Here is a 23,629-nt window from a genome sequence, read left to right on the forward strand (position 1 = left end):
CCTTAGAATAAGGCTTTTACTGTTCTAGAAACAATCTTCCAGAAGATGAAATCATCCATGATTCCCCAAAAATATTTATTTATACAAAGATTTTGAGAGTAATATTCGTACTTGTCTTATACCTCAGTCTACATGCCTGGGGCCAAGTCATCATGGAGCACACGTGCAGTCCCCCCCAGCCCAGTACCTCACGTGTACCACCTGCTTCCAGGAACACCAAAAGAACACAGGTTCTTGAGGGGGAGGTGGGAAGGAACCTCTGATGCCCCGAGGCTGCAGGGACCAAAATCCAGATGTGCACACCTTGACTTGGAAGGTGTCTAGCCGGATGTCCAAGGTGAAATGTGATCAGGGAAGAAGGCAACAGGAGGGACCCAGGGGCAAACAGGAGAGGGTTAATTCCCACCCTTGCCTTCTGATTTCTACTCTCCATGAGGCCCAATATAGTTGCTAGCCCAGGAACTACATTACATTTCCTGTAATGACCCATGATGCTGATTGATGTAGAAGGGACAGGTTGCAAAAATAACAGATTTGTCCTTAATCCCAGGTAGTGCAAAATACAATTCTGGGACTTTGTCTTGGTAACTTATCTGAAGAAAAATGCTTGCCTCGTATGATATCATCCCATTCCCTAGGGCAGATGTGGCACAGCAATGCACAAAGCTGACGTCAGATCTGAAGTGTCTTCCAGCCTGGCCCTGACACAGCCATCCTCTGCCCTTCCTCCTCCCCAGGGTACCCCAAGTCCCATTGCCACATGACATGTCCACTAGCCATCCCTCTTCCTCTATCCCCACCACCTCTGTCTGCACCACAGAAAATCTGTGTTCTGAAGAGTTCACCTTCCCCTACCAACCCACACTTTCTTTACCACAGTGATTCTCAGAGCCAGCAAGAAAGGGAAATGTTCCAGAAGGAAGCCTCCATCTCAGCCATGCCGGGAGCCAAGGGTTGTGGGCCCCAGGCCTCTAGATGAGGTCTGTCGCACTGGCTTCCCAAGGAGCTGGCAGTCGGATGGTGGCGGTTCTTCCTCCTCTGTCTCGGGCGGGCCTCAGCTACACTTACATGACTTCACCACCATGTTGGAGAGCTGCTCCACCTTCGGGGTCCTCCCCACATAGTACAGGATGGTCAGGGGCTCCAAGTCCTGGGGCACACAGCAGGGGGAGGCAGACGCTTCCGGATTCAGGGTGTTGTATAGTCCCAGCACCTGGGGCAGGGGGCACAGGATTAGAGGTGGAAGAGCCAAGCTCAGGCCCACAGCCCAGGAGCACTGCAAGTCTGGAGGGTGTCAGAGACTGAATGGGCAGCGGAATGGTGGCCAACTGTGTGCATGCACTACGGCAGGATCCACAACATGTGTGCTTGTCTGAGGGCCATTGGTTTAAACATCTAAACCAACTGAGGGAGTTTCATTTGATGAGGAAACCCTTGGCTGCTAAGAAAACACTCTTGTATTGGGCTTCCTTGTTGTAACTGACCGCTTTGGTGAAAAAATATGCTCACTACTCATTGCCTTGGGCCATTTAGTAAGTGCAGAGTCCCAGAGAGGAGGCAGTAATAAATGTTTTGCACACCACTGCCCTACTTTCCACTCCTCTGGGGAAAGATACACTGTCTTCCCAGAGTTACATATTAGCTTCTCCTATGTGCTGTACGTTGTCTCTCAGAACAACTTTTGTACATTCAAGACGCTGTGGTTCTCAGACTTCCTTAACTAGTGGTAGAAATCCTTCTACCCCAACAGTCCTTGCCTACTAGGTGCACACATCTCTAACATAGCGTGCCATGTGACAGGTAATGAACTTCCATGGTAAAAAAGCTTTAAACAAACCAAATAAAAAGTCTGCTTGAAGGCCAGGGATGTAGCTCAGTGATGCCATGCCTGCCTGCCAAGGGCAGGGACCTGAGTTCGATCCCTGGTACCAGAAAAAAAAAAAGTCTGCTTGAAACTATGATAGGAAATTTTTCTCAGTGCTGAGGATCACACCTAGGATCTCATACATGCTGAGCATGAGTTCTACCCCTACTCTCTGTGCTAGGAACTTTGAAGGACAGGATGTGACCTGGATCTAACCAGGGTGCCAAGGTCAGCATCTTATTATTACAGGGATTTTTACTGAGCCAAGATTACCACTCACTGAACATTCAATCCTTCATTCATTCTGTTTAACAAGTGATCTGGTCAGCCCAACCCTGGTACCCAGATGGCCTGTGCCCCACTCCATACCGTGCTGTGGGTCGTGTCTGCACTTCGGAGGTACGGGCAAGGGCCTGAGCAGAAGTTGGCATAGTACCCCTTAGGTTCGTGGACCCACTTCCAGCCCAGATCCTGTCTGAAGTCAATGTAGAGGGGGCGCACGCAGCAGTTCTCTTCCAAGTTGCTACAACAAAAAGCATTTATAGGAAATTAACCTAAAAAGAAGCCCCCAATAAATGAGACTTCGTAAGTGCCTTCAGATTTTCCCTTGGAGTCCTTCCATGGCATCACAGAAGGTCGACCTCATCAGCAGAAGTGCAGGTTCAGGTGCAGGGGGTTGAAGAGACTATAAGGCATTTTTCTGGGTTAAACGTGAGTATCCCAAGGATATGAAAGATACAAATGCTGCATGGAAGGGAGTGAAGAGATAAAGGGGCCCTGTATCCTTACATAACAAACCAAAACAGAGACATAAAGTGCTCCTCATACAGCCAAACAGTATACCCAGCCAGAAAAAAAAAAAAAAGTCCAAACTTAGGAGGTTGCATACAGATACTTGCTCAGACTAAATCCTGAGGCGATTTAGCCAAAACAAGCATAGCCTTCTATTAGAACCATGATCCTAGGTCACCCAGATTTGGCTCTCAGGCCTCTTTGCTGCCTGCAGAAATCCATTTGGCAATATCATTTGCCACAAGGGCCTCTGCTTCAGTAGGTCTCTGCTGAGACCTGGGAGTTGCTGCTTCCATGAGCAGCTATCACATGGCCCATATCTGGCTTCTTGTGGGTTCCAAGAGTGAACCAAGGCAGGGTCTCTGTAGGTTTTCTACTCAGTAACCATTCCAAGGGTCAGGGGTTTAGCTCAGTGGTGCCACGCCTGCCTGGCAAGTGCAAGGTCCTGAGTTCAATCCCCGGTTCCGGGGGGAAAAAAAGCACAGATACTCAGTAACCATTCCTAATTCCCTTCCCCTTGCCACCTCCCATTACAGAGTCCAAACACCAGATACTCATCTTCTGGCCTCCCTTGCAGACAAGGATGCTCACATAACCTAACCATGATCATTCAGACATAGACAAAGTATGCAAGGGGAAGAGCAAGTTCTAGCAAAGATCTGATTATTCGTAAAAGCAACAGATAGAAGAGGAAGACTGCTGACTCTTCTCCTTTCCTCCTTCTTGTCTTAACTATGGACAAGATACCTGGAGCTGTAGCAATCACCTTGACCATAAGCACTGACCATAGCAATCGACCATAAGCATGAGGACGAAAAGACAACATACCAAGCATGGCAGACTGGAAAGGGGAAAGCCTGTGTCCTCGACAGCATATGTAAGCAGCCAGACTAATCCTGAGCCTGCTGCCACAGGCCTCTCATAAAGTCGCTATTGCTTCCAGCCAAGAGCATTCATTCCTCACAGATAGAGACCCACAAAGCAGATCTCCATGCCAGCTTTCAAACAGTTGGTAGCAACCACACTGCATCTCCCATACCTTCTCTTCTCCAAGCTCGACATCCCTATTAAGTTGTTCTTCCTAGGATGTAGTTTCCAGGTCTAAATTGTTCCCAGTTCATTCCCTACTCCACTTAGGCATCTTCTCCATCCAAGCTGATCCCCTGTTGCTCTTTTCTTTACCCAGAATGTTTCCTCCTCCCAGATCGCTACCTGCCCAAATCTCACCATCCTCAAAGGCTCTGCTCAGAGTCCACCCCTTTCTGAAGCCTTTCTTGTACCCATGATGAACTCCTTGCTCCCAATTCTTAAAGCACATTATCCTATAGACCCTCTCCTGCATCTGATCAGTGTCTACTTTTGCATATTTGCATACTTGCATATTTGATATGCAAACCTTTTCATCCCTCCCTTGTATATAAGCAGTTCAATTCCTCAAAAAGAAAGAAGTTGTATCTTTCCAATCTCTGTATATTTGTTTATTTCTGCATTTGTTTGTTAATTTCTCTATCTCAGATTTCCCCTATAAATGGAAGCTGCCTGATCCCCCTCCCCATTTAGGAGTATCCTGAAGCCTTCATAGGGAACTGAGCACTTCTTCAATGGGAACTCCCACATTAATCTCTTCCCCACACAATACACCCTGCAAGTACTTAAAACATGAATACCATGGGGAGGCTTCAGTCAAGCATCCCCAACCCAAACTGTGACAACATTCTCCTCCTTCTACTTTCCCTCATTTACTCCATCTAGGCCCTTCCTTACAGAGCTGGGCTGCAGAAAAACAGAAAGAAGTTTGTAACAGATTTCCAATCTGCTTTCCTGGAGAAGTTTTTGAACAGTCTCAGGGACCCGAAATTGAGTGCAGCTTAAGTGTGGGGCCTGTGCACAAGAGGCTCAGGATAGATCTTGGGCCCCGAGGGCCCAGGCTCACCGGAAGCAGTAGTTGGTGTCCAGGGCCCGCTTCTTCCTCTGCCCGCCTTGGCCAGGGTTGTCGAGCCGGTGTGGGGGAATCATCATCAAGATTAGGTGAGGGTTGTGGTGATCCTTCTGTTTCTTAAGGCGCCCCAGGTCTCCACGGCCATGGTCATCCTCATTGTCCATCCCTGCAGAAGGGAGGAAAGGCAATAATCTCCTAAGGAAAGTAGAGCTGTAGGAGACTGCTTCCTCACCCCAGACCATTCCAGGAGCAGGGGAACCGCAGTCTGCCAGGAAGGAATGGGGGTGGTTCTAATGTTCCACTGTAGGATGGAGAAGATTGGGTAGAGAACTCAGTATCAACAGAATGCAGTGATCACCATAACCGCCATGATCTTGCCTTGCAAGTTATCTGTGTTCAGGTTCCTTCACAGCTCCTATATAAGAATCTTCCAAAGGGCAGAACACCTTTCCCAAAATGCTTCCTAGGAGTACTCATGGAACCATGGAACATCCCTTTCACTAGGTAGTCACCTAACACACACCTTTGGGGTCTCAGTTCAAATTCTTAGAAGCTTGGGATGTGAGTTTCCTCTTATAATCAGAATTGGTCACCATAGTGATGACCAACTGGTCATTTAAGGCAACACAGTTACAATGGCCTGAGTGGAAGCCAGAGAAACAGGATTCTGAATAACTGTTAACATTTAAATGTTGCTTAAGTTACAGAAAGTATTTTCACTACAAAATTCAGATGAGATAATAAAAGGTGAACAGCAAACAAGGTCTGGGAACTTCATTTCACTCTCGTTCAACTTCATCTGAACCGATTTCATCTGAAAAGATGGAATGCTAACTTAGAGTCTCAGCTAACTGGAGATCTAGTTTGTGAAGGACAGGGGCCAGCTGCTGGTCATCGTGACTGGGGCAGGAACATGAAAAGGAAAATTCACTTAGCTCCAGGGGGCCTTGGATCTGGAAGATAATGGGAGAGGTGATCTCAAGCTCCCTTTCTGGACATCTTTAAGAATCAGGGAAGTGTTTACAATAGCGGGAAGGTTTCACCTTTACCTGGACCAGAGGTGAAGACTCTGAAGTTCTGTGCTAAGGTTTTTTTTTTAAACTTCATTCTTTGTATTAGTACATATTTGCCATACATACTGATCATATTCATCAAAGGAAATGTGCACCTGTGCATACTATATCTTCATTTGTTTTTTCCCATCCCCTCTCCTCCCTTTATCTCTCTTCCCCTCCCCACTTAAAAAACCTTTGTTTCCATTTTTTCCTTCCATCCTCTTTTTCTCTTCCTTCCCTTCCCCCTGCCCCCTCCTTTGTTCCCCTTCCCATCTGAACATGTTCTTCCTGCTTCCCAATATTTGCCCTCCATTATGCTCCTTATTTACCGTTTACCCTTTGGGTTTCTCACACAGAGAAACTATGCAGGGCCAGGGATTTAGCTCAGTGGTGCTGGCGCCTGCCTTGCCAGGGCAAGGACCAGAGTTCAATCCATTTCACTTAAGATTATGGGCTCGAGGTGCATCCATTTTCCTACAAATGACTCAAATTTATCCTTCTTTATGGGAGAATAGTACTCCACTGTATATAAATACCACATTTTCTTTACACATTCATCTTTTGATGGGCATATGGGCTGTTTCCAAGATTTAGCTATTATAAATTGTGCTGCTCTAAATGTGGGTATGCATACATCACTTTTAACTCTTTGCGGAAGATACCTAAAAGGGGAACAGCTTGGTCAAATTGAACCTCTAATTTTAGTATTTTTGAGGAAGCTCCATACTGATTTCCGTAGTGGTTGAATCAATTTACACTCCCACCAGTAATGGAGAAGGGTTCCTTTTTCTCCACAGCTTTGACAGCATTTGTTATTTGATTTCTTGATGACAGCCATCCTTTCTGGAGTGAAATGGAATCTCAGTGTTGCTTTAATTTGCATTTCTCGAATGTGCGCTCAAAGATTTTGTACTTAGGATGTCTTATCCATAGCTTACAACAATAAAAACTGAGACTGAGCCCATGCCAGTAACGAGGACTGCCTAGGCCCAAGAACGAAGGGGAGACCTACACCTTTTCCCAGATAAGCCTCTGCTACTAGTACCTCTCAGTTGCCCAGAATGAAAAAGGAAAAAAAAGCCTCCATGAACCCCAGAGGTGGTCAAGACTGAGATCATACTGGAACGCCAGAAATGACTCTCACTACTTCACCATCTCTACACAGACACCTGCAGTCAAACATCCTGAGCCCCAAAGCAATCATCCAAACCCAGATGATTGATGCCTGGGTGAGGATCGGGGGCCCCAACATCTGGAAAGCCCCATAGTCAGGACACTCCTGTTCAGGGCCATCAAAGTTAGGCTTTTTTAGGGGCAGGGAGGAAAACTCATATATTGAGCATTTCAGGTGCTGTGATCTCACTGACTTTCACCATCCTGTGAAAGAGATACTCCTATCCTCATTTCACTGGGCTCTAAAGAGTTGACCTACATGGTTTCACACTCTTACTAGTATCATGTGGTCTTCTAGGAAAGCAGAGCCGTAGGAGACTGCTTCCTCACCCCAGACCATTCCAGGAGCAGGGGCCAGGTGCTGGCCATCGTGACTGGGGCAGGAACATGATGCTATTGTATTCCCTACGAGATGAAAGTTATACTCATTGTCTTGAGCCAAAGCAGAATTACTCAAGTACAAAATAGCCATCTCTGTGAAGGAGACTGGTTCCTTTTCTAGGGTCTGGTAGGAGGGGCCTTTTGTTCTGCCCTGTCCTACTAAACCCCTCCCAGTCCTACCAACCACATTCATTATTTTTACCTTTGAATTTGATTTCCATCACCTCTTGAATGTTTTCCAGGATATCTCCGTTGGGCTGAAAGGTGTGACATGGACAATGAATGCTGATTTCCAGACCTAAGTTGGACTCTGCAAAATAGAGCAGAGAGTCAATGAGAGGAGCATTTGGTGCGATGGGATAGTATGCCATCACCCTGATCCCCTAGGCACTCATAGCAACTGAGTTATACTGAGGCTCACAGAGGAGAGAAAGTGCTTCCAAAGCCCAGAGGGAAGCTCTAGGCACAAGTGGCCACATTCCACAGATCTCTTTCACGCTGTGAACAAGCAGACGGGGGTGTAAATAGCAGGCATCATGAAGGAAATGGAAATAGTCATCTATTTTCAAAGGATGGTATTAAGAGAAAATTGTAGCTTATCTACTCAGGGACAAAAGGACAAGAAACAGGAAGGGAAAAAAATACCCCAACTGAGCCAGGGATTTAGCTCAGTGGTTCCGCCGCCTGCCTCGCAAGTGCAAGGTCCTGAGTTTGATCCCTGATACAAATAAATAAATAAATAAATAAATAAATAAATAAATAAACCAACTGTTTGTTGGGAGAGGAGATACTTAAGCCAACCTGCTGAAGAAGGATGAGGGCAAGGGAGAGGGACTGGAGGGATGAGGGAAGGGGAGTAACTGAAGAACTTCAGAACAGAGGAAAAGTGATCCAAGGCCACAGATTTAAAGAGCCATACAATGGAAGGCTGAGCAATAGGATTAAAAGTCAGGAATCAATTCTAGAGGCAAAGTCTCCTGCTAATGAGAAGCAGAATCAACCTAAATGGAATGAGCCAGCCTTTCTTCCACGGCTGTGATTGTGGACATAGAAAGAGTGGTTAAGATGAAAATCATGGTTATGTGTGGTCATATTTTCCCTTAGGATCAAGGACATAATGAGGTAAAAGTATTTGGAGGTTTCTTCTTTGAAAACTCTTTGTTCACCACAATGGGGATGTCAGGACTGTGGATGGCTCACCAAGATGAACACCTTGGGAAGACAGCTGTAAAATTAGAGAAGAGGCCAGAGACAATGACAGAGCATGATGGCCAAAGATCTAGATGACATGACCTCAGAGAGAATGAGCATGAGGAGCCCCAGGGGTACTAGGGCTTGGTGACTGACATCCCAGTGCGAGAAGGCCAACTCTAGCCCTTTTTCTGATTAGCTGTGGGATTATGTGTTTTGATAACCAAAATCAAGGAAGCAGGAAAACTGGTAGACAGGCTTGAGTGAAGTGGAAAGAAAAATAAGAAGTAAATGAAAAATTTTCACTGAATCAAGTAGTTTTGTGCAGGGAAAACCAGGCAGGATCAGGCATCGTGTCAGTTCTGGTGAGTGAGACTCATTAGGGCTGCTCTTTTGATCCTGGGGTAGCAGCCAGCTGTGGCCAGATGTAGAAGAGGTCATGGGGGGTGGACACTTCTGCTTCAGTGTTAGCATCTCAGCAAAGTGAATTACAGCTCCCTGTGGCCACCCTAGTTGTGTGTGATCATCTGGCCTTAGGGCCAAACTAGAGTCTTCCTAAAATCTAGTATCATCAGGGAGACTCCCACAGTCCATCCTGGGTCACTCAGCACTCTTCTCAAGGGCAGAATGATACAGGCTCAGTGATTTCAGGCACCGTTAGATATTCCTGGCCATCCCAGTCCTAGCTGGTTAACAGCTAGTTCCCTTCTTCCATAAACTTTACAGCCTAACAAAGTATGTTCTGCTCCATTTCAGACCAGCCTCTGGGACTCACTGATACCTGCTAAGCTTAAAGATCTCTGTTCCAGAAGGTTAGCCCAGTGGGGGGAAGCAGGTCAATATAACAAGGCAGCAGAGCCCCAGCTAGAGAAGAAGAAGAGAAGGAGGGATAAGAAATGTCTTCTTCCTGCCCTAAGGCAGCTGGAAGGAGCCAGAATAACTGACGTGGGCTACCTAACCACACAGTGCACTTCCTCTTCAAGATGAGCCAAGTTGAGGGCCGGGGATTTAGCTCAGTGTTGCCGCACCTGCCGTGCAAGCACAAGGTCCTGAGTTCCATCCCTGGTACCGCACACCAAAAAAAAAAAAAAAACCAGATGAGCCAAGTTGGCCTGGGAGAAGCCAGGAGGGGCAGGTTCTATGAATCTTTGAGTTAGACAGCCAAGGTGCATACAGATGTGCTGGGGAGAGTAAGGCTTGAGGTGCAGGTGGTCAGCCTGAGATAGTGGCTTGGCTTAGTCAACAGGTTCTACCAAGTAGAAGGCTTGCAGATGACGGCAGCAAGGGGCACTACCTGCTGAGCATCACTGCCTATCGAACTCTCTCTAAGGCTTTACAGCATTGACTTATTTCATCTCTACAATAATCCTACAGAGTGAAAGCCATTTTCATCCCCACTGTATAGATGAGGACACTGAGGGAAATTAAATGATTTGCCCAAGATCTCCAACCAGCAGGGAGTAGTCCCAGTACTCAAACCCAGGTGTGGGTCCTGACCAGATCCCGCACTCTGAGACAAGGAGGGACAAAGAGTGGGTAACAAGGAGCACCAAGGAAGGTGCCCACACATTCACCAGCATGCAAAATGGTTGTGCTTTCTTTGTGTCCCATCTGTCCTAAGCCATGGTGTTCAGCAAGTTTCCTGCCCAGCCTGCCTCTGCATACTGGGAAGCTACAGATGTAGAAGTAATAATAACACAAGGGGCTGAGGACCCAAGTCCTCCATCCTAGAGAACGCTCCTTGCAGAATGCAGCCTGGGTACCTGGTTGCACATAGACTCTCAGATGCTTGCTGAATGAATCCAAAATCACAGCTATAACTAAGTTCCTCATTAATCCATACCACCAATGAGAGTCCATTTGTGACCTGATTAGGGAACTCAGTGCACTCCATGAAGAAAGGCCTGTACTTGCTTTGGGGGGGGGGGGGGGTGCGGAACCTGCCTAAATGGGAACTGAAGGTTCCAATGAAGAACTAACCCCAGAACTGGCAGTAATACAGATGATGGGTGGGGGACCCATAGGTTTTATTACAAAATTATCTTTTTTGATGTCTCAAGAAAGATGGAAATCATTTTCAATGCAAGTTCTCATTGAGTTGCGCAGCTGTGAAAATAAGAACTCCAAGTGCCCAGGGAGTCAAAGAAATCCAGGTGGAGATGATCAAAATCAGACAGGGAAGCAAAGAGATTAATTTCCCCAGCCCCTCCTTCCTGCAGCCATGCAGGCTCTGAGTCAGAGTTCCCAGCGGTGCTGCTGTCGGCAGAGCCACGTGGCTTCACCCAGGCTCTACCTCCCACTTAGTAGGACAGGGGCAGGATCTCTAGCCCACCATCTGCCAACTCAGCTGCCACCTAAAGCCCCTTCGATGGGGCTTGCAAACTCGGATGATGCCTACAGAGCCCATGCAGGGCATGTCAGTGAGCAAATTATGCCACAACAACATTAAATAGGAACAGGCAGCCTTGCCCTTGGGGGATGCCAAGGAACAGCAGGGACTCTGGGCACTGAAGAATGTACACCCCATCTCCAGTGGTGCCCATGACTCATCTCTGATGGATTGTTACAAGGAAGTCTTCCAATGTTTCAAGAAATGTCATAAGTCTATGCTTTATGTGAAATCTTCTAACAACAGCAACAACAAAAAACTGTTGACCACTAGTTAAATTTAAAACACTAGGTAGGCCAAGTGGTTCATGATCTCTGCCTTCAAGCTTTAACCCCTAGTTTCCTTAAACCCCGAGGATACAGAAGGGTCACCTGCCTCAGGGACTCTGGCCACCACTATGTGGATGGATTGTGGTTTTATTTCAGCTGCTGATAGTAGAAAACGCTTCATAAGATGGAGAGAAGGGACAGACGAGACCACCATATGCACCCCCACCCACAGAGCAGTCACACCAAGCAGTACCAGCCAAGCAAAGGTAGAGCATGACATCATGAGACCTCTGATCTCATGTTCCTATCCAGGCCAGATGACCTGGGTCCCTGCATTCACCTAACTGCACCGTGTCAGATATCACCTATGCTTCCTTATCAGCCATGATAAAAACATGTTCACTCTTACAAAACATGTTGCAGGCCATGAAGTTCTCTCAAATATATTTGACCCTTAAAAGAGCTCTGTGAGGTTTTCAAGGGGAGGACAATTCCCTATTTTCCAGATAGGCAGACAAAGTGAATGGGTAAGATACTTGGGCCATATGAATTTTTTTTTTTTTTTTTTTTTTTGCAGTACTGGGGATTGAACCTGGGATGCTATACTACTGAGCTATATCTCCAGCCCTTTTTAATTTTTTTTAAAATTTTGAGATGATCTTGCTAAGTTGTCCAGGCTGGACTAGAATTTATAATCCTCCTGCCTCAGCCTCCCAAGTAGCTGGGATCATAGGCGTGTGCCACCATGCCCGGCCAGGGTGCATGAAGTTTGATACACCTATTGGACAGTTCTAGTTGGATGAGTCCCATACCTTTCCAACTTAATTGGCCAAAATGGAACATGTTATTCTTTTTTTTTTTTTTTTTGTGGTACCAGGGATGGAACAGGATCTTGCAGTTATGAGGCAGGTACAGCACCACTGAGCTAAATCCCCACCATATGTTATTTTTTCCATTCTCCCTATTCTACTCTATGATACCACCTGGATGCACAGTTCAAAAATTTGGAAGTCTGCTCTTGTGCTTTATATGCCTCTCCTAATCAAACTGTTCCATGGGCTGTACCTCCAAAATATAGCACAAACCCCTGTAATCACCATGTCCACTGCTACAGCCCTAAGTCTAAGCCCCTACTGTTTGCATCTGCACTGCTGTACTGGTCCCTACCTTGTTTTCCTGCCTCTTCCCTTGACCTCATGGCAACCAGAGGAGTCTTTTAAAGGTGTACACCAAAAATCATCTCACCCACACCCCAGTTCTGCTTATAGCATTCCCTGACTTCTCATCACACTTGGAATAAGCCCTAAAACCTTGCCATGGCCTGACAGGTCCTAAATCATATGGCCCCAGCTTACTTACTATGCTCCAGTACACCAGTCTGTCTGCAGCTTCTGGGACAAATCAAGCTGGTTTCCCCAAGCACCTGGGCTTCGCCATTTGCTTTGCTTAGGATGTCCTTTATTCTGACCTTCGACAGGCTGGCTCCTTCTTATCACTCAGATCTCAGTGCAGGAATTTCTCCCTCATAGAGACCTTCCCTGAGCACCCAACGTTGGACCCACCCAATCATTATCATATTATGCTCTCTTTATTTTTTCATTGCACTTATCATTATCTAAAATCCAACAATATGTTTACTTGTTCATCACTTGTCTCTTCCACCAGAATGAAAGCCCAGAAGAAGATTTGGGGCTTCACCTGTCTTCTTCGCTGCTGAATCTCCACAGCCCGACTTAGAACAAGCATTGAGTATTAGTTGAGTGAATGAATAGAGAAAATACAGAGACTTAGAGCTGTGACTCCCCTAATTCTACCCTCTGCCTTCTCATGAAGGACAAAGGACCCAACTTTCCTTCCAAAATACTCATCCTAACGGTCCACCTACCTCTTCGCAACAGCCACTCACGCACAGTGTCAGTGACATCAAAAGACAGCCACTCGGCAGTGCCCCGGGTGGGCAAATTCTTGCCACCGATATAGCGCTGTTTGGCGATGTGCTCATCTGGCCGGAGAATCTACAAGGCAGCGAATGAAGTAAATATGGAGGTCAGCACAGGTTACAGGATAGCTTGCAAGGCAGAGGAACAGGTAACCAGAGCAGTAGGGAAGAAAGGCTCTGAATGTCATGGCCTTTGCACGGCTTTGGTAATCCTCAATCTTCTTAATGACAGACAGACATGGAAACTAAGGTTCGGAGAAGGCAGGATTCAAACCCAGGTCTGCCAAGCTCCATGCTCAGTGGAGGCCGGGAATGGCCAAGGAGCTGGCTTCCAGTCTGTGTGGGCTCTGTCCTGAAAGGGGTACCTGGAAGAGCTCAATCCTCTGCTCAGTGCGCTTGGAACTGGGGTTGGGCACCCGCAAGACCCGGAATTCTGCCCGGAACAGGTTGGTTCCATTTTTCTCCACTGAGGACACATTGAAGCGGAAGATCTTGGAGGTAATTCCTTTGGGGCAGACAGCCAGCTCATCTAGGGTACAAAAAGTGGGAGAGGCACATCGTGAGTAAGACCCACAGGAACAGATGCTGCCAAGAGACACGTATCAGGTGGCTGTGGTCCCATCTGTGACCTCCCTAGAGGCTTGAGGCCTCAGAACCAAAGGTGGAGACAGAAGGAAGATTCTTGGTGACCCTGGAGTCACACATTGGCTTGAGCAAGAAGCAGAGGGATCTCACAGACCCAGGATGTGGCACTAAAACTGGCCATGCATAATTGCCCCTCCTTCTAAAGTCTTGATATCCCAAATCCGCTAAGCTCTCCAGCCTGCTTTTTCTACTCTTTTAGAAAAATAGATTCTTAAAAGAAAACAGCAATCCCCCTAGTAGTTTAGTTATCTTATAGCTAGTTGATGAACTCATGTGCTTATTGTTTCAGACATTCATTCATTTATTGAACACACATACAGCAAACACTATGTGTAAAGCACAGATAATGCTAACACTGGGAAGCAAAAAATAGATACAGCTGGGCCAGGGATACACTAGCTCAGTGGTTCTGCCTCCCCAAGTTGGATCCCCAGTACCAAAAAAAAAAAAAAAAACAACAAAAAAAACCGGATACAGCCCCTGATTTCCAGGGGACTAATATCCAAGAGAAGTCATTAATACAGGGATCCCAGTTATAGGGGCAGAGGAAGGGATGCAGAAGATCTGCTGCAGGAAATAAGGGAAGGAGAGCAGGGGGCACTGAGCTGAAGAGGTAACCCATGGATCCAGGCCCAGTAGGAGGACGTGGTGTGAGGATGGGGAGGAAAGAAACTTTATATGCAGACACTGCTGCTGAGGAAATATGAGACAGAAAGAGGGACCCAAGGCTGCACGGGTGCTGCTGAATGAGACAAAGTCAAGGCAGTGGATTGGGACTGCATGTAGGGAGACTCACAGGTCAGAGGGGTTAGATTGGGGGGTGCTAGAGACTGAACCCAGGGGCACTCTAGCACTGAGCTACATCCCCAGACCTTTTTATTTTTTCTTTTGAAACAGGGTCTCACTAAGTTGCTCAGGCTGGCCTTAACATTGCAGTCCTCTTGCCTCAGCCTCCTGAGCAGCTGCGAGTATAGGCGTGTTCCACCATGCCCAACTAGAGAGGGTGGATTTTATCCCATTAGTAATAGAGAGCCATGAGAGGTGTTTGAGCAGCACAGTAACAGAGTCAGCACTGTGGTTTAGACCTGACGAAGTGAGCTTGTATGTCAAATAGCCCATATATTGAGCCCGGCAGAAAAATAGTTGTTTCTTTGAACCTAGTGGGTTGACTGCCCTTGGCTCCTTTCTCTTTAAGGGTCTCTGTCCTTGACAGCATGTGTCCTGCCAGCCTCTGTCACCTGCCAGTGTCTTCCCCCCTGCTCACCAGACAGAAGGCAGCAAATGCTCTGTCCCACCCCTCTGAGCCAGGTAAGGGAGAGGGAAAGACCCCATTTCTCCTCTGTGCACTTTGCAACCTCAAGGTCTCAGCAGCATTAACACCCAGAGAAAACCTTTTCTACACAAATGGTACTGAAGGCCTGAACTTGAAATTCAAGCTCAAGGACCCAGATTCCACACATAATGGACATGGCTGGAATGAGCTCATAATCACCCTGAGGGGTGGTTTAGGAAGTCACGGATGAGGCGGGCGGATCAGAGGCTGGGGACAAGCAAATGTGCTACTGATCTTTAGGAAAGGATGAGTGAGTGTTTTTGGAAACTGCCATCTGGTGGGCCTGACACTGGTTCTTAGAAAATTAATGGAACAGATGTTAGGAAAACAAATGTGTGAATGCCACTAATGAAGCTCTGATTAATAATTGGCCTTCAAAGAAGAAATACTGCCAACTATTCGCTAAGCCATTTTAGACAGAACCAGAGAGAGGAATCATTGATAGCATTTTCTTTTCTTCTTTTGGTGCTGGAGATGGAACACAGGACCTCGGCCATGGGAAGCATGTATTCTACCACTGAGCTATACCCCCAGCCCCAGCGATAGCGGTTTAATGTGCAAGTTGACAAGTTAGTAAATCTGGATCTGGATAAGTTAGTTGGACTTCATAAGGACTGACAGTTGAGTGTGGAAGGAACTATCATCAATCTGGTTTCAATTTTACTAGCTGCCCCAATCACTATCTGTAAGACAGAATGAAGGGTAAGTTAGGGCAAGAGGCACCTTGTTGTAAAAAGAAGAAGAGTGGAAAATGACACCTGCCAATGAGAAGAGTCAGAGGCACTGGGAAGCCAGGAGACAGGGAAAAGGCGGGACGAGTTCTCAGGACCCCCTAATGACCATCCCTCCTTGGTTCCTTACAGCCCATCAATCATATACCTGGATGCACCAAGATGGATTCCTCTTGGTGAGAATTTTAGGGAGATTTTAAGGAGGAGATGGGAAGGGTCTTTTTCTATCTCTTGAATCTACAGATTTCCAATAGAGTTAGAAAGAATATTTAGAGTCATTCTGAGGAAGCCTCTTCAGATGAAGAAACTCATATCCAAAAGGGTCTTGGCCAGTGTCACCCATGAATTACCTGACACAAGCCAATTGGAATAACAAGCAAAGCTTAGATGCAATCATTGCTTATTAAAAAGAACTGTCTGGGGCCGGGGATTTAGCTCAGTGGCACCGCGCCTGGCAAGTGCAAGGTCCTGAGTTCAATCCCTGGTTCCAAAAAAAAAAACAACAACAAGAACTGCCTGGAGAGAAACCAAAAAAATGTAAATACGGTCTCTTTGATAATTAAGCCTGCCAAATAATAATGATATTTTAAATAATTTGTGGAATGAATCAGAGCACAAATGAATAAGCAAAATGTAATAGCACTACCTTACATTTTCTAGAACATTTATTAACTCATCAGACCTTCTAACAATCCTTGAGAATATATAAAATTAATCATTCTACAAATAAAAAGAAAGTGAACATCAGAAATGTTAAATGACTTTTCCAAGGTCAGTCAGCTAGCAGGTGGCAGAAGTGGGATTTGAGCGTAGATCTTCTGGTCAACCCCATTTACTGAAGAAGGGACACTACAAGTTGGAGGAAACCTGGGAGATCATCCAGTAGAGGGATAGTTTCATCAACAAAATGTGGCAGGAATCCTCCAATGGACCTAGAGGTCCAACCTGTGCCTCAGACAAGAGCCAACAGCCAGTCCGTTTAGTGATTCTTAAGCTGTGCTTCTGCAGAGCATGAGCACTGTTAAGAGCTGGACTAAGGGTAATGCCTTTACAAATTAAATTATGACCAGTTCTTTCCATTGCACAGAAACACAGATATTGATAGATGCCATGGTCTCTGTTTTGCTTTAGGGAGCAAGTGAAGAATAAACAAGCAAAATAGATGTATGCAGTATATTTGTGAAAAAACAGGAAATAGCATGTTTGGTTAACTATCTAGACAGCTTTAAAATCAGGTGAAGTCTGGCCCCACTCCCCAGTGATTCTGACTATACTGGGTGGGTCCATGGCATTTTTATAAAAGCTCTCCAGATGATTCTAATGTGCAGCCAGGGTTGAGAACCACAGTTTATAGTTTTCTGCTAAGGATACCATGGTTTTTGGATGTTCTAGAAGTTTGAGAAACCACTGATTTAATGGATTTCAACTTTAAATGGATTCACGTTTAAGTGAGTTAGATGTACTGTTTGGCCCATGCATCATGTTTACAGTTTTTGAACCAGAAGCCCATAAACATTTTAAGCCCATGTTAAGAATTAGGAGATTTTTGGGCTGGGGATGTAGCTCAGTGGTTTCACCGCCTGCTGCGCAAGTGCAAGGACCCAAGTTCAATCCCTAGTACCAAAAAAAAAAAAAAAAAAAGAATTAGGAGATTTTACAGAAAGATCCAGATTTTCTGCTTTCCTGGGAAATAGTGAGACCATACACAAGCTGGTCCTATATTTCTACATACAAGAATCACCAGGAGCTGAGTAGTGGCTGCCTCTTTCAACAGGTTACTGGGTCCCAGGTCCTTGCTCTTTTCCTGATACACACACCTACTTTCTCCATGACCCCAGGGGTAAGTGTACTATTCACTTTATCATGATGCCTGGGCCATGGCTTTTCTTCAAGATCATTTGCATCACTGGCCTGGTCTCTGTAGTAACTTGCATTTGCAACTCTTCTAAGAAAAGGCTTTGCCTTTTCAGTGAGTTCAGTGAGTCTTTAAGCTTGTTGAAAACACAAGATTCCCCAGAACCACCCCCCCCACAGAGATTTTGATTCTGTAAGGGTGAGGTGAGATGCAGAAATCCACACTTGGAGAACTGCTGTCCTCCTGTGTGCAAAAGCATTGCCACTTAGGGTACATGAGTTCTTCAACGTGAAATGTCTTTTAGTTGCAAAATCTACAGTAAGCAGTCAGGAAAGAAAGACTAAAATACCAAGTTTTCTCTTTACTCAAGAATTCTGAGGGCCGGGGATTTAGCTCAGTGGTTTTGCCGCCTGCTGTGCAAGCGCAGGGACCCGAGTTCGATCCCCAGTACCAAAAAAAAAAAAAGAACTCTGAGAGTGCTGGTTGTCTTAGCACTGCCTTGGCTAAAAACAAGAGTCTTCCACCAGACACAGATAATTCTAAGCCAGAAGCTAAAAGGACACCTACACTGATGATATCTTGGTAAGATGGATGACCAAGGAAATGAAAAGGCTGTGTCCTCCCACCACATCGGTCAGGCAAAGTCCTACTCACTTTGCATTGCAAAATCCTAGAGAATTATAAAAGGATCACAGAGTCTTGCCTATACACCCTAGCAGAGACTCGGGTCATCTAGATGGAATTATAGAATCCTTCCAAGTCAAAGGGAGTTTAGAGATTGTCTCCAGCATTACAGATGAGGAAACTGAGGCTCAGAAAAGCAACTTTTGCACGGCTGCTTAACTGGCTTAAAACTCTTCATTAAATAAAGAAAACCCTTTCATTGAATTTGGGAGAATATTTGTGGCAGGACGAACCTCCTGGCCAAAAGAAAAAACAAAAACACAAAGTACTAAGAACAAATCTGGTTATCCCTTATGCAATCTGCCACCTGGGCTTCTAAGGCAATAGCTTCTGTCCTCTCCTGCTGGGGCCAACATAGGATTCATTTGTGCCATAAATCAAAGTTCTGTTGGAACCTACAGGTGAAAGATGGACTAAAAACATGTATTTCACATGTGTCACAGTGCTTAACAGCATGCATTCTGCACCATGTCTAGGTTAGAGCCTCTGCTCTCTTTGGACAAATTCTTTAACTGACCCAAATCTCAATCTCATCTATAAAGTAGGGAGATATGAGGATCTACAACAGCTCGGACCAGAGGATGGGCCTTCCTCTCCGTTCTCTTGGTGTGCCCTTTCTCCTATACTACCAGAAATCATTATTTCTCTCACTTTCCATGCTAGGGACCCCTGTTGCTCTGTCCCATCTCTTAGTGTCACTTCTTTCTGAGTGGTTCATCCACTGGGTAGGGAGGTGGCTGGGAGTGATAAAATGTGAAACATTTCATTACCCTGCCCCCCCCCAAGCAGAAGCTATGGCACTGAGACGCTGCCGGTGCCACCCAACAGTCCCCAAACCACCCTATCTGCCCCCAGGAGTTAAGAATAGGGTTGGCTACCCCACACTGCCCTGATGATGGCTCTCTCTGGCTCAGCAACTGGTGGGCATTTGCATCCAGGGCCAGCCCAGCACTTGACCAGCAGGCCCAGGTTCACATCTGCTCAACCTCTGTGTCACCTCCAACAGCTGCAGAGAGCCTGGGCCTGTTTCCTGCATGCACCTGTGAGTGTCCGTGGCCTTGCTTTGTCCCACTAGGCACTGGCTGTTCCCTGGCATCCTGAACAGGACCCTGCTCACTGTGCTGAGTTGGCCCAGGGCAGAATCCTGCTCTGTAGCCCCATGGCCACCCCATGTGTGGCAGTCATAAGGTCTTGGTGCTGCACCCCAGGAGCTGCACTGGCATCTATGGAGCCCTACTCTGACTTTTCTCAAAGTCGTCTGCCTTTGTGTCCCGAGTCCTTGCACAAAAACCAATGTTCACACATACGTGAATAGCCTGGCACCCACGTGGCTCATTCATTCTCAGCTGAGGATTCCAGACCCGGTGGGCCCTTGTGACTCACAATCCCTTTTCCCTTGGACTCCTCCTCCTGACCCAGGCCACAAAGGTCCAAGTCTTGCCCTCTTGCCTTAGACTCGGCTTAGACTTCTCCTGCTGGCCTCAGATTTACACTCTCCTTTGACATTTGTGGCCACACCTGTCTTGGTTACCTGCCTTGGTGGGTGACCGGGGAACTGAAGGTTCAGCCATCCAGTTGTTGAGTACCTCTGGAAACTGCAGGCTCCTGGAAGATCTTAAGCCAGCCCCGCCCAGAGGACCCCAGGCAGGGAACTCTGTCTAGCTTAGCCTCAACCTCGAGCCTCCAGCCTCCACCCTCCACAGCAGCCACATCCTAAGCAAGGGCGCTCCAAGCAGCCACAAGAAGCACAGTGGGAACCCTTCGCCAGTAACCACAGGCTGCTCCTTCTGGCGGGGCCAGCTCCAAATGAGGCTTTTTGCACCTTTATCCAGAGCTGTCCACTCATTGGTACCCACTCTTGTTCCTTCTTTCGACCCCTGCTATTCACCCCTCATCCCTGGGCTCCATCCCACCCTCCTACCCCTACTGGCACTGCCCACTGCCCACCTCCCAGGTGGGCCTGGTCAAGGTAGCCAGGGCAGCGAGGACACCTGCTGGTAGGAAAAGCAAACAGAGCTGCGCCCAGAGCCTGGCCCACAAGTGGCTCACATTCCTCTTTCCTAGGCTGTCAGTTTCTCAACATCTGCCAAATTTCTCTCTCTTGTAATGAGGTTTTAAAAATCCCCGTTCGGTAAACACACATGACTTCCACACGTGTACAAACATACACAGACGTCTCACCCAGAAGCTTCCCAGCTCCTCCGCACAGACGGGAGCCTCCTGGGAAGTCTCACTCCCCGCCAGACACACATCCCTGCTGCCCCCGCAGCCACCCCCCCACCCACTCCCCATGACACGGAGACGAGAAGGGCCGCCAGCCCTCCCCTGCACACCCAGAGCCATGACCCTGCTCTCCGGCATCCACCAGCCCAGGAGGCCCCATTTTGTGCCCAGGAATCTGCCTACTGTATAGCACAGGAGCCCACATCACGGTAAAGCCCATGTCCACGTGCACATATGTGCGTATGCTGTCCTCCGGCTCACGTGGGTCACGTGTGTGGGTGAGAGCAAAGCACCAAGAAGCTGCCCCTTGCCTTGCCTTCTGAATGCTTCAGAGATATTAATTTGGGGCAGGTACTCTGCGTCCCAAGGGCTGGAAAAACTGAAATAGGGGACGTGTCACAATGAACTGTGAAAAGCAGAGAGAAGACCACAGTGTCCCGACTCATAAAATCCTAATTCCTGCCGAGAGAGACCTGGCTTGCTCCTTGATGGCATCTATATGCCCACAGTCACTCACACAGTGGCATGTGCCAGTACACATGTTTCCCCAGGCAGCACAATGTAATCCAAATTAAAATCAGTCAAGGATGTGCTGTGAGTTCAGCACAGTGCTTGGCTCCAGAAGTGCCCAGGGAGGCTCTGTCTCCTTTCCCACCCACCTACCCAGGCCCAACTTTGCATCCTCCCTTCCAAGCCAGGCGCTGGTGAGCCCCTGGGAACCCTGCTGTGTGGCCACTGCCAGGACCTCTCCCAGAGCTCCCTAGTCCAGCCCACCCCCTCCAAAGTAGACACCCTGTGAGCTTTTGGACTTACTGTGCTCTGCCAGCCCCTGGATCATGTCGAACTTATGGATCTCTTTGGCATAGTATTCTGATTCGGTGTTTTCCTGAGTGCAGCCTTCCTCCTTCTCCCCCTGCATCTCTTCCAGCAGCTCCCGGGTGCTGTTATACAGGGCCAAGACTTGATAGGGGACATGGGTCATCACTGATGGCTCAGGGGGGCTGGTGAGCCTGAGCTTGCTCAAGATCTGTCCTCTAATGGCTTCCACCCTCTTCTTCTTGATGTGGCCAAAGTCCAAGGTGGTGCAAGTGGACAGAGAGAGGCTGACCGTGGCAAAGTTCAGCAGGGCCAGGACCACCAGAGCCCTTTGCAAGTGCATCTTCATGTGCAAGCTGGGGAGAGCGGCCAGGGGGGCACTGAGGCCTGACAAGGAGGAGACCCCAGCAGACGAGCAGAAAGAGGGAGAAAAACCAGGCAGCCTCCCCAGATCCCAAAGACTGAGGCTTGGCAACAGGGTGCATGAACTCACTGCACTGCGAGAGCTTCAGGACTTCCAGGAAGCGCTGGCAGCCCTGAGGACGAAGAAGCAGACTGTGTGCCTTGTAGCGCTGGGATTCTCGTCCATGTGTCTAAACAGGTTTTGCTGGGCTCTGACTCCCAGCAGCCCAGGTGGAGGGCAAGCAGAGGGCTGGGAGGGGTGGCCAGGCAGCTGGGAGTGGGAAGGGAGCTGGAGTTTTTCCTTAGGTAAAAATAAATAGAGCAGATATCTGATATTGCCAAACTCCACTTGGTGATCTGGAGAAAGTGGGTATTTTAAAGAAAGCGCAGAAGGACCATGGCTGGGTCCCAAAATCAAAGTCCTTGCCTTGCCCTGAAGGAGAATGAGAGAAGAGAATGGAAGAGAAAAAGGAAAAAAGTGTTTCCAAAAAATCAGATCACCAATGAGTAGGTGGGAAGAGGCAGGTCTGGGCAGCTGCTGGCCTGGCTAAAGGTCGGGGCAGTACAGGACACACTTGTCTCTCGGGCACTCCATTCATGCTTTCCCTTTTGTTTACACTTCCTTGGGGGTTTCTAAATGACTTTGTTCACGCTGCCTCCCGTCTTCATTGGCTGGGATGTGGGTTATGTGCAACTGGAAAGCAGGCAGGCCAGGCCTCTGGAGAAGGGCTCCAATAATCCACTTGAACGCCCACGGTCACCAGCGCCTCAGCTTGTCTTCTCCCTCGGCCATGGCTTCTGTCCCTTGCTTCTCTTTTAAAAAAACAAAAGGAAAAGAAAATAGAAGCCAGTTCACTGCAGCCTGCTCCGGAAAGCGGAAAGCGGTTATTCCTTCGTTCTCATGCGTCTTCTACTAGCTCTTGCCTCTCTCGCTCCTTCCCTTGAACTTGGCTCTGCTTCCCTCCCTTTCTCTCGCTCTCTCCTTCTCTCTCTCCCTCTTGCGGCTCTCCCTCTCTCTCTCTCACACACACACACATATGCACACACACTGCTCTCTCTATTTCCCTGCTGAAATTTTATACCTCCCTCCCATGACGTCTCGGGCCCGGGGTGGGGGAGGGAGGGAGGGACCAGCGCACGCAGCCTCTTTTGCTGCACGATTTTTAATGTTTTAAACAGGCACAGGAAAAGCCGAGCCCGTTTGAAAAAATACTTTGCGAGCCCTCTCGTTCGACGTGGTAACTGAACTTTTTTTCCTCTCTTGGAGTCACTCCGGCTACACGTTGGCTGTTTTTCTGGAAAGTTACTCGGCGAGCCCCCTCCCGCCCGCTCCCCCGGCCCCTCCGCGCTCCCGCAGCTGTCAGTCCGCGCCGTCCCGGCCGGCCGCGCTCTGTCCTCCCCTGCCCGCTTCCCGGGTCACCCCCGCTCAGGCCGGACACCCGGCAGGGCCCACAGGGACCGCAGTGCCATCCTCAGTCCGGGCAACGCCCGGCCTGCGAGAGGGACTGGAGAGTGGGACTCGGCGCCGCAGCGATCCTGGCCGCGGTTCTTCATTGACAAGCCTGCAGTCGGCGGCTGGTTGAAGCCTGGAGCCCCTCCAGGAACTGGGAAAAATGGTGGCGTTTGCCGGAAGATCAAGGGTGCCCTCTGGCGAGGCCTGGCCGCCAGTGAAGGCGGCTCGGCGCGGCCGGGAGTCGGGAGGCGGGAGGACCAGGCTCAGGGCTGCGGGAGGGGAAAGAGTGAGAAAAACCAGCCCCGGCGTCCTGGGGAGTCGCCCGCGCCTCGGTCCCGGTGCGTCAGAGCGGGCACATCTCTCCCTTGCCCGACCGCCGGTGCGGCGGTGTCCTCCAGATGTTCGCCGCCTCCCTCCGAGCCAGCGAGCGCAAAGTCAGCAATTGGCTGGAGCCCATTTCCCAGATGGGTGAGGGGAAGTTTGCGCTCGCCCTCA

The 23,629-nt window shown here is 48.2% G+C and overlaps 2 protein-coding genes across 2 annotated transcripts in view; one reads left to right on the forward strand and one right to left on the reverse strand.

The window, feature by feature from the left end:
- Ttll5 (tubulin tyrosine ligase like 5) overlaps positions 1 to 18,024 on the forward strand; it is a 300,152-nt gene extending 282,128 nt beyond the window's left edge. The window contains exon 34 of the transcript XR_015444939.1: positions 12,719 to 18,024. The gene's annotated coding sequence lies outside the window, so the exon portion shown is untranslated. The remainder of the gene's footprint in view (positions 1 to 12,718) is intronic.
- Positions 57 to 22,939, reverse strand: Tgfb3 (transforming growth factor beta 3). Its single transcript, XM_004837154.4, has 7 exons — positions 21,277 to 22,939; positions 13,358 to 13,521; positions 12,939 to 13,068; positions 7,407 to 7,514; positions 4,590 to 4,761; positions 2,234 to 2,387; positions 57 to 1,213 (listed from the first exon to the last, which is right to left on the reverse strand). The coding sequence occupies exons 1-7, from the start codon at positions 21,626 to 21,628 to the stop codon at positions 1,055 to 1,057; spliced, it is 1,239 nt and encodes a 412-aa protein (XP_004837211.1). The 5' UTR covers positions 21,629 to 22,939; the 3' UTR covers positions 57 to 1,054.
- Positions 22,940 to 23,629: the final 690 nt, after the last annotated feature.

The sequence above is a fragment of the Heterocephalus glaber genome, unplaced genomic scaffold (genome assembly GCF_053883595.1).
Source record: "Heterocephalus glaber isolate CG9 unplaced genomic scaffold, H.glaber_assembly_v1.0 deba00001608, whole genome shotgun sequence".
NCBI classification, from domain to species: Eukaryota; Metazoa; Chordata; class Mammalia; order Rodentia; family Bathyergidae; genus Heterocephalus; species Heterocephalus glaber.

Coding starts and splice junctions, on each gene's coding strand:
- Tgfb3 (XM_004837154.4), bottom strand. CDS start 21,628: ATGAAGATGCACTTGCAAAGGGCTCTGGTGGTCCTGGCCCTGCTGAAC. Junction 13,522..21,276: donor CCAGGGGCTGGCAGAGCACA/GTAAGTCCAAAA, acceptor TTTGTACCCTAG/ATGAGCTGGCTGTCTGCCCC. Junction 1,214..2,233: donor CAGACACGACCCACAGCACG/GTATGGAGTGGG, acceptor CCCCTGCCCCAG/GTGCTGGGACTATACAACAC.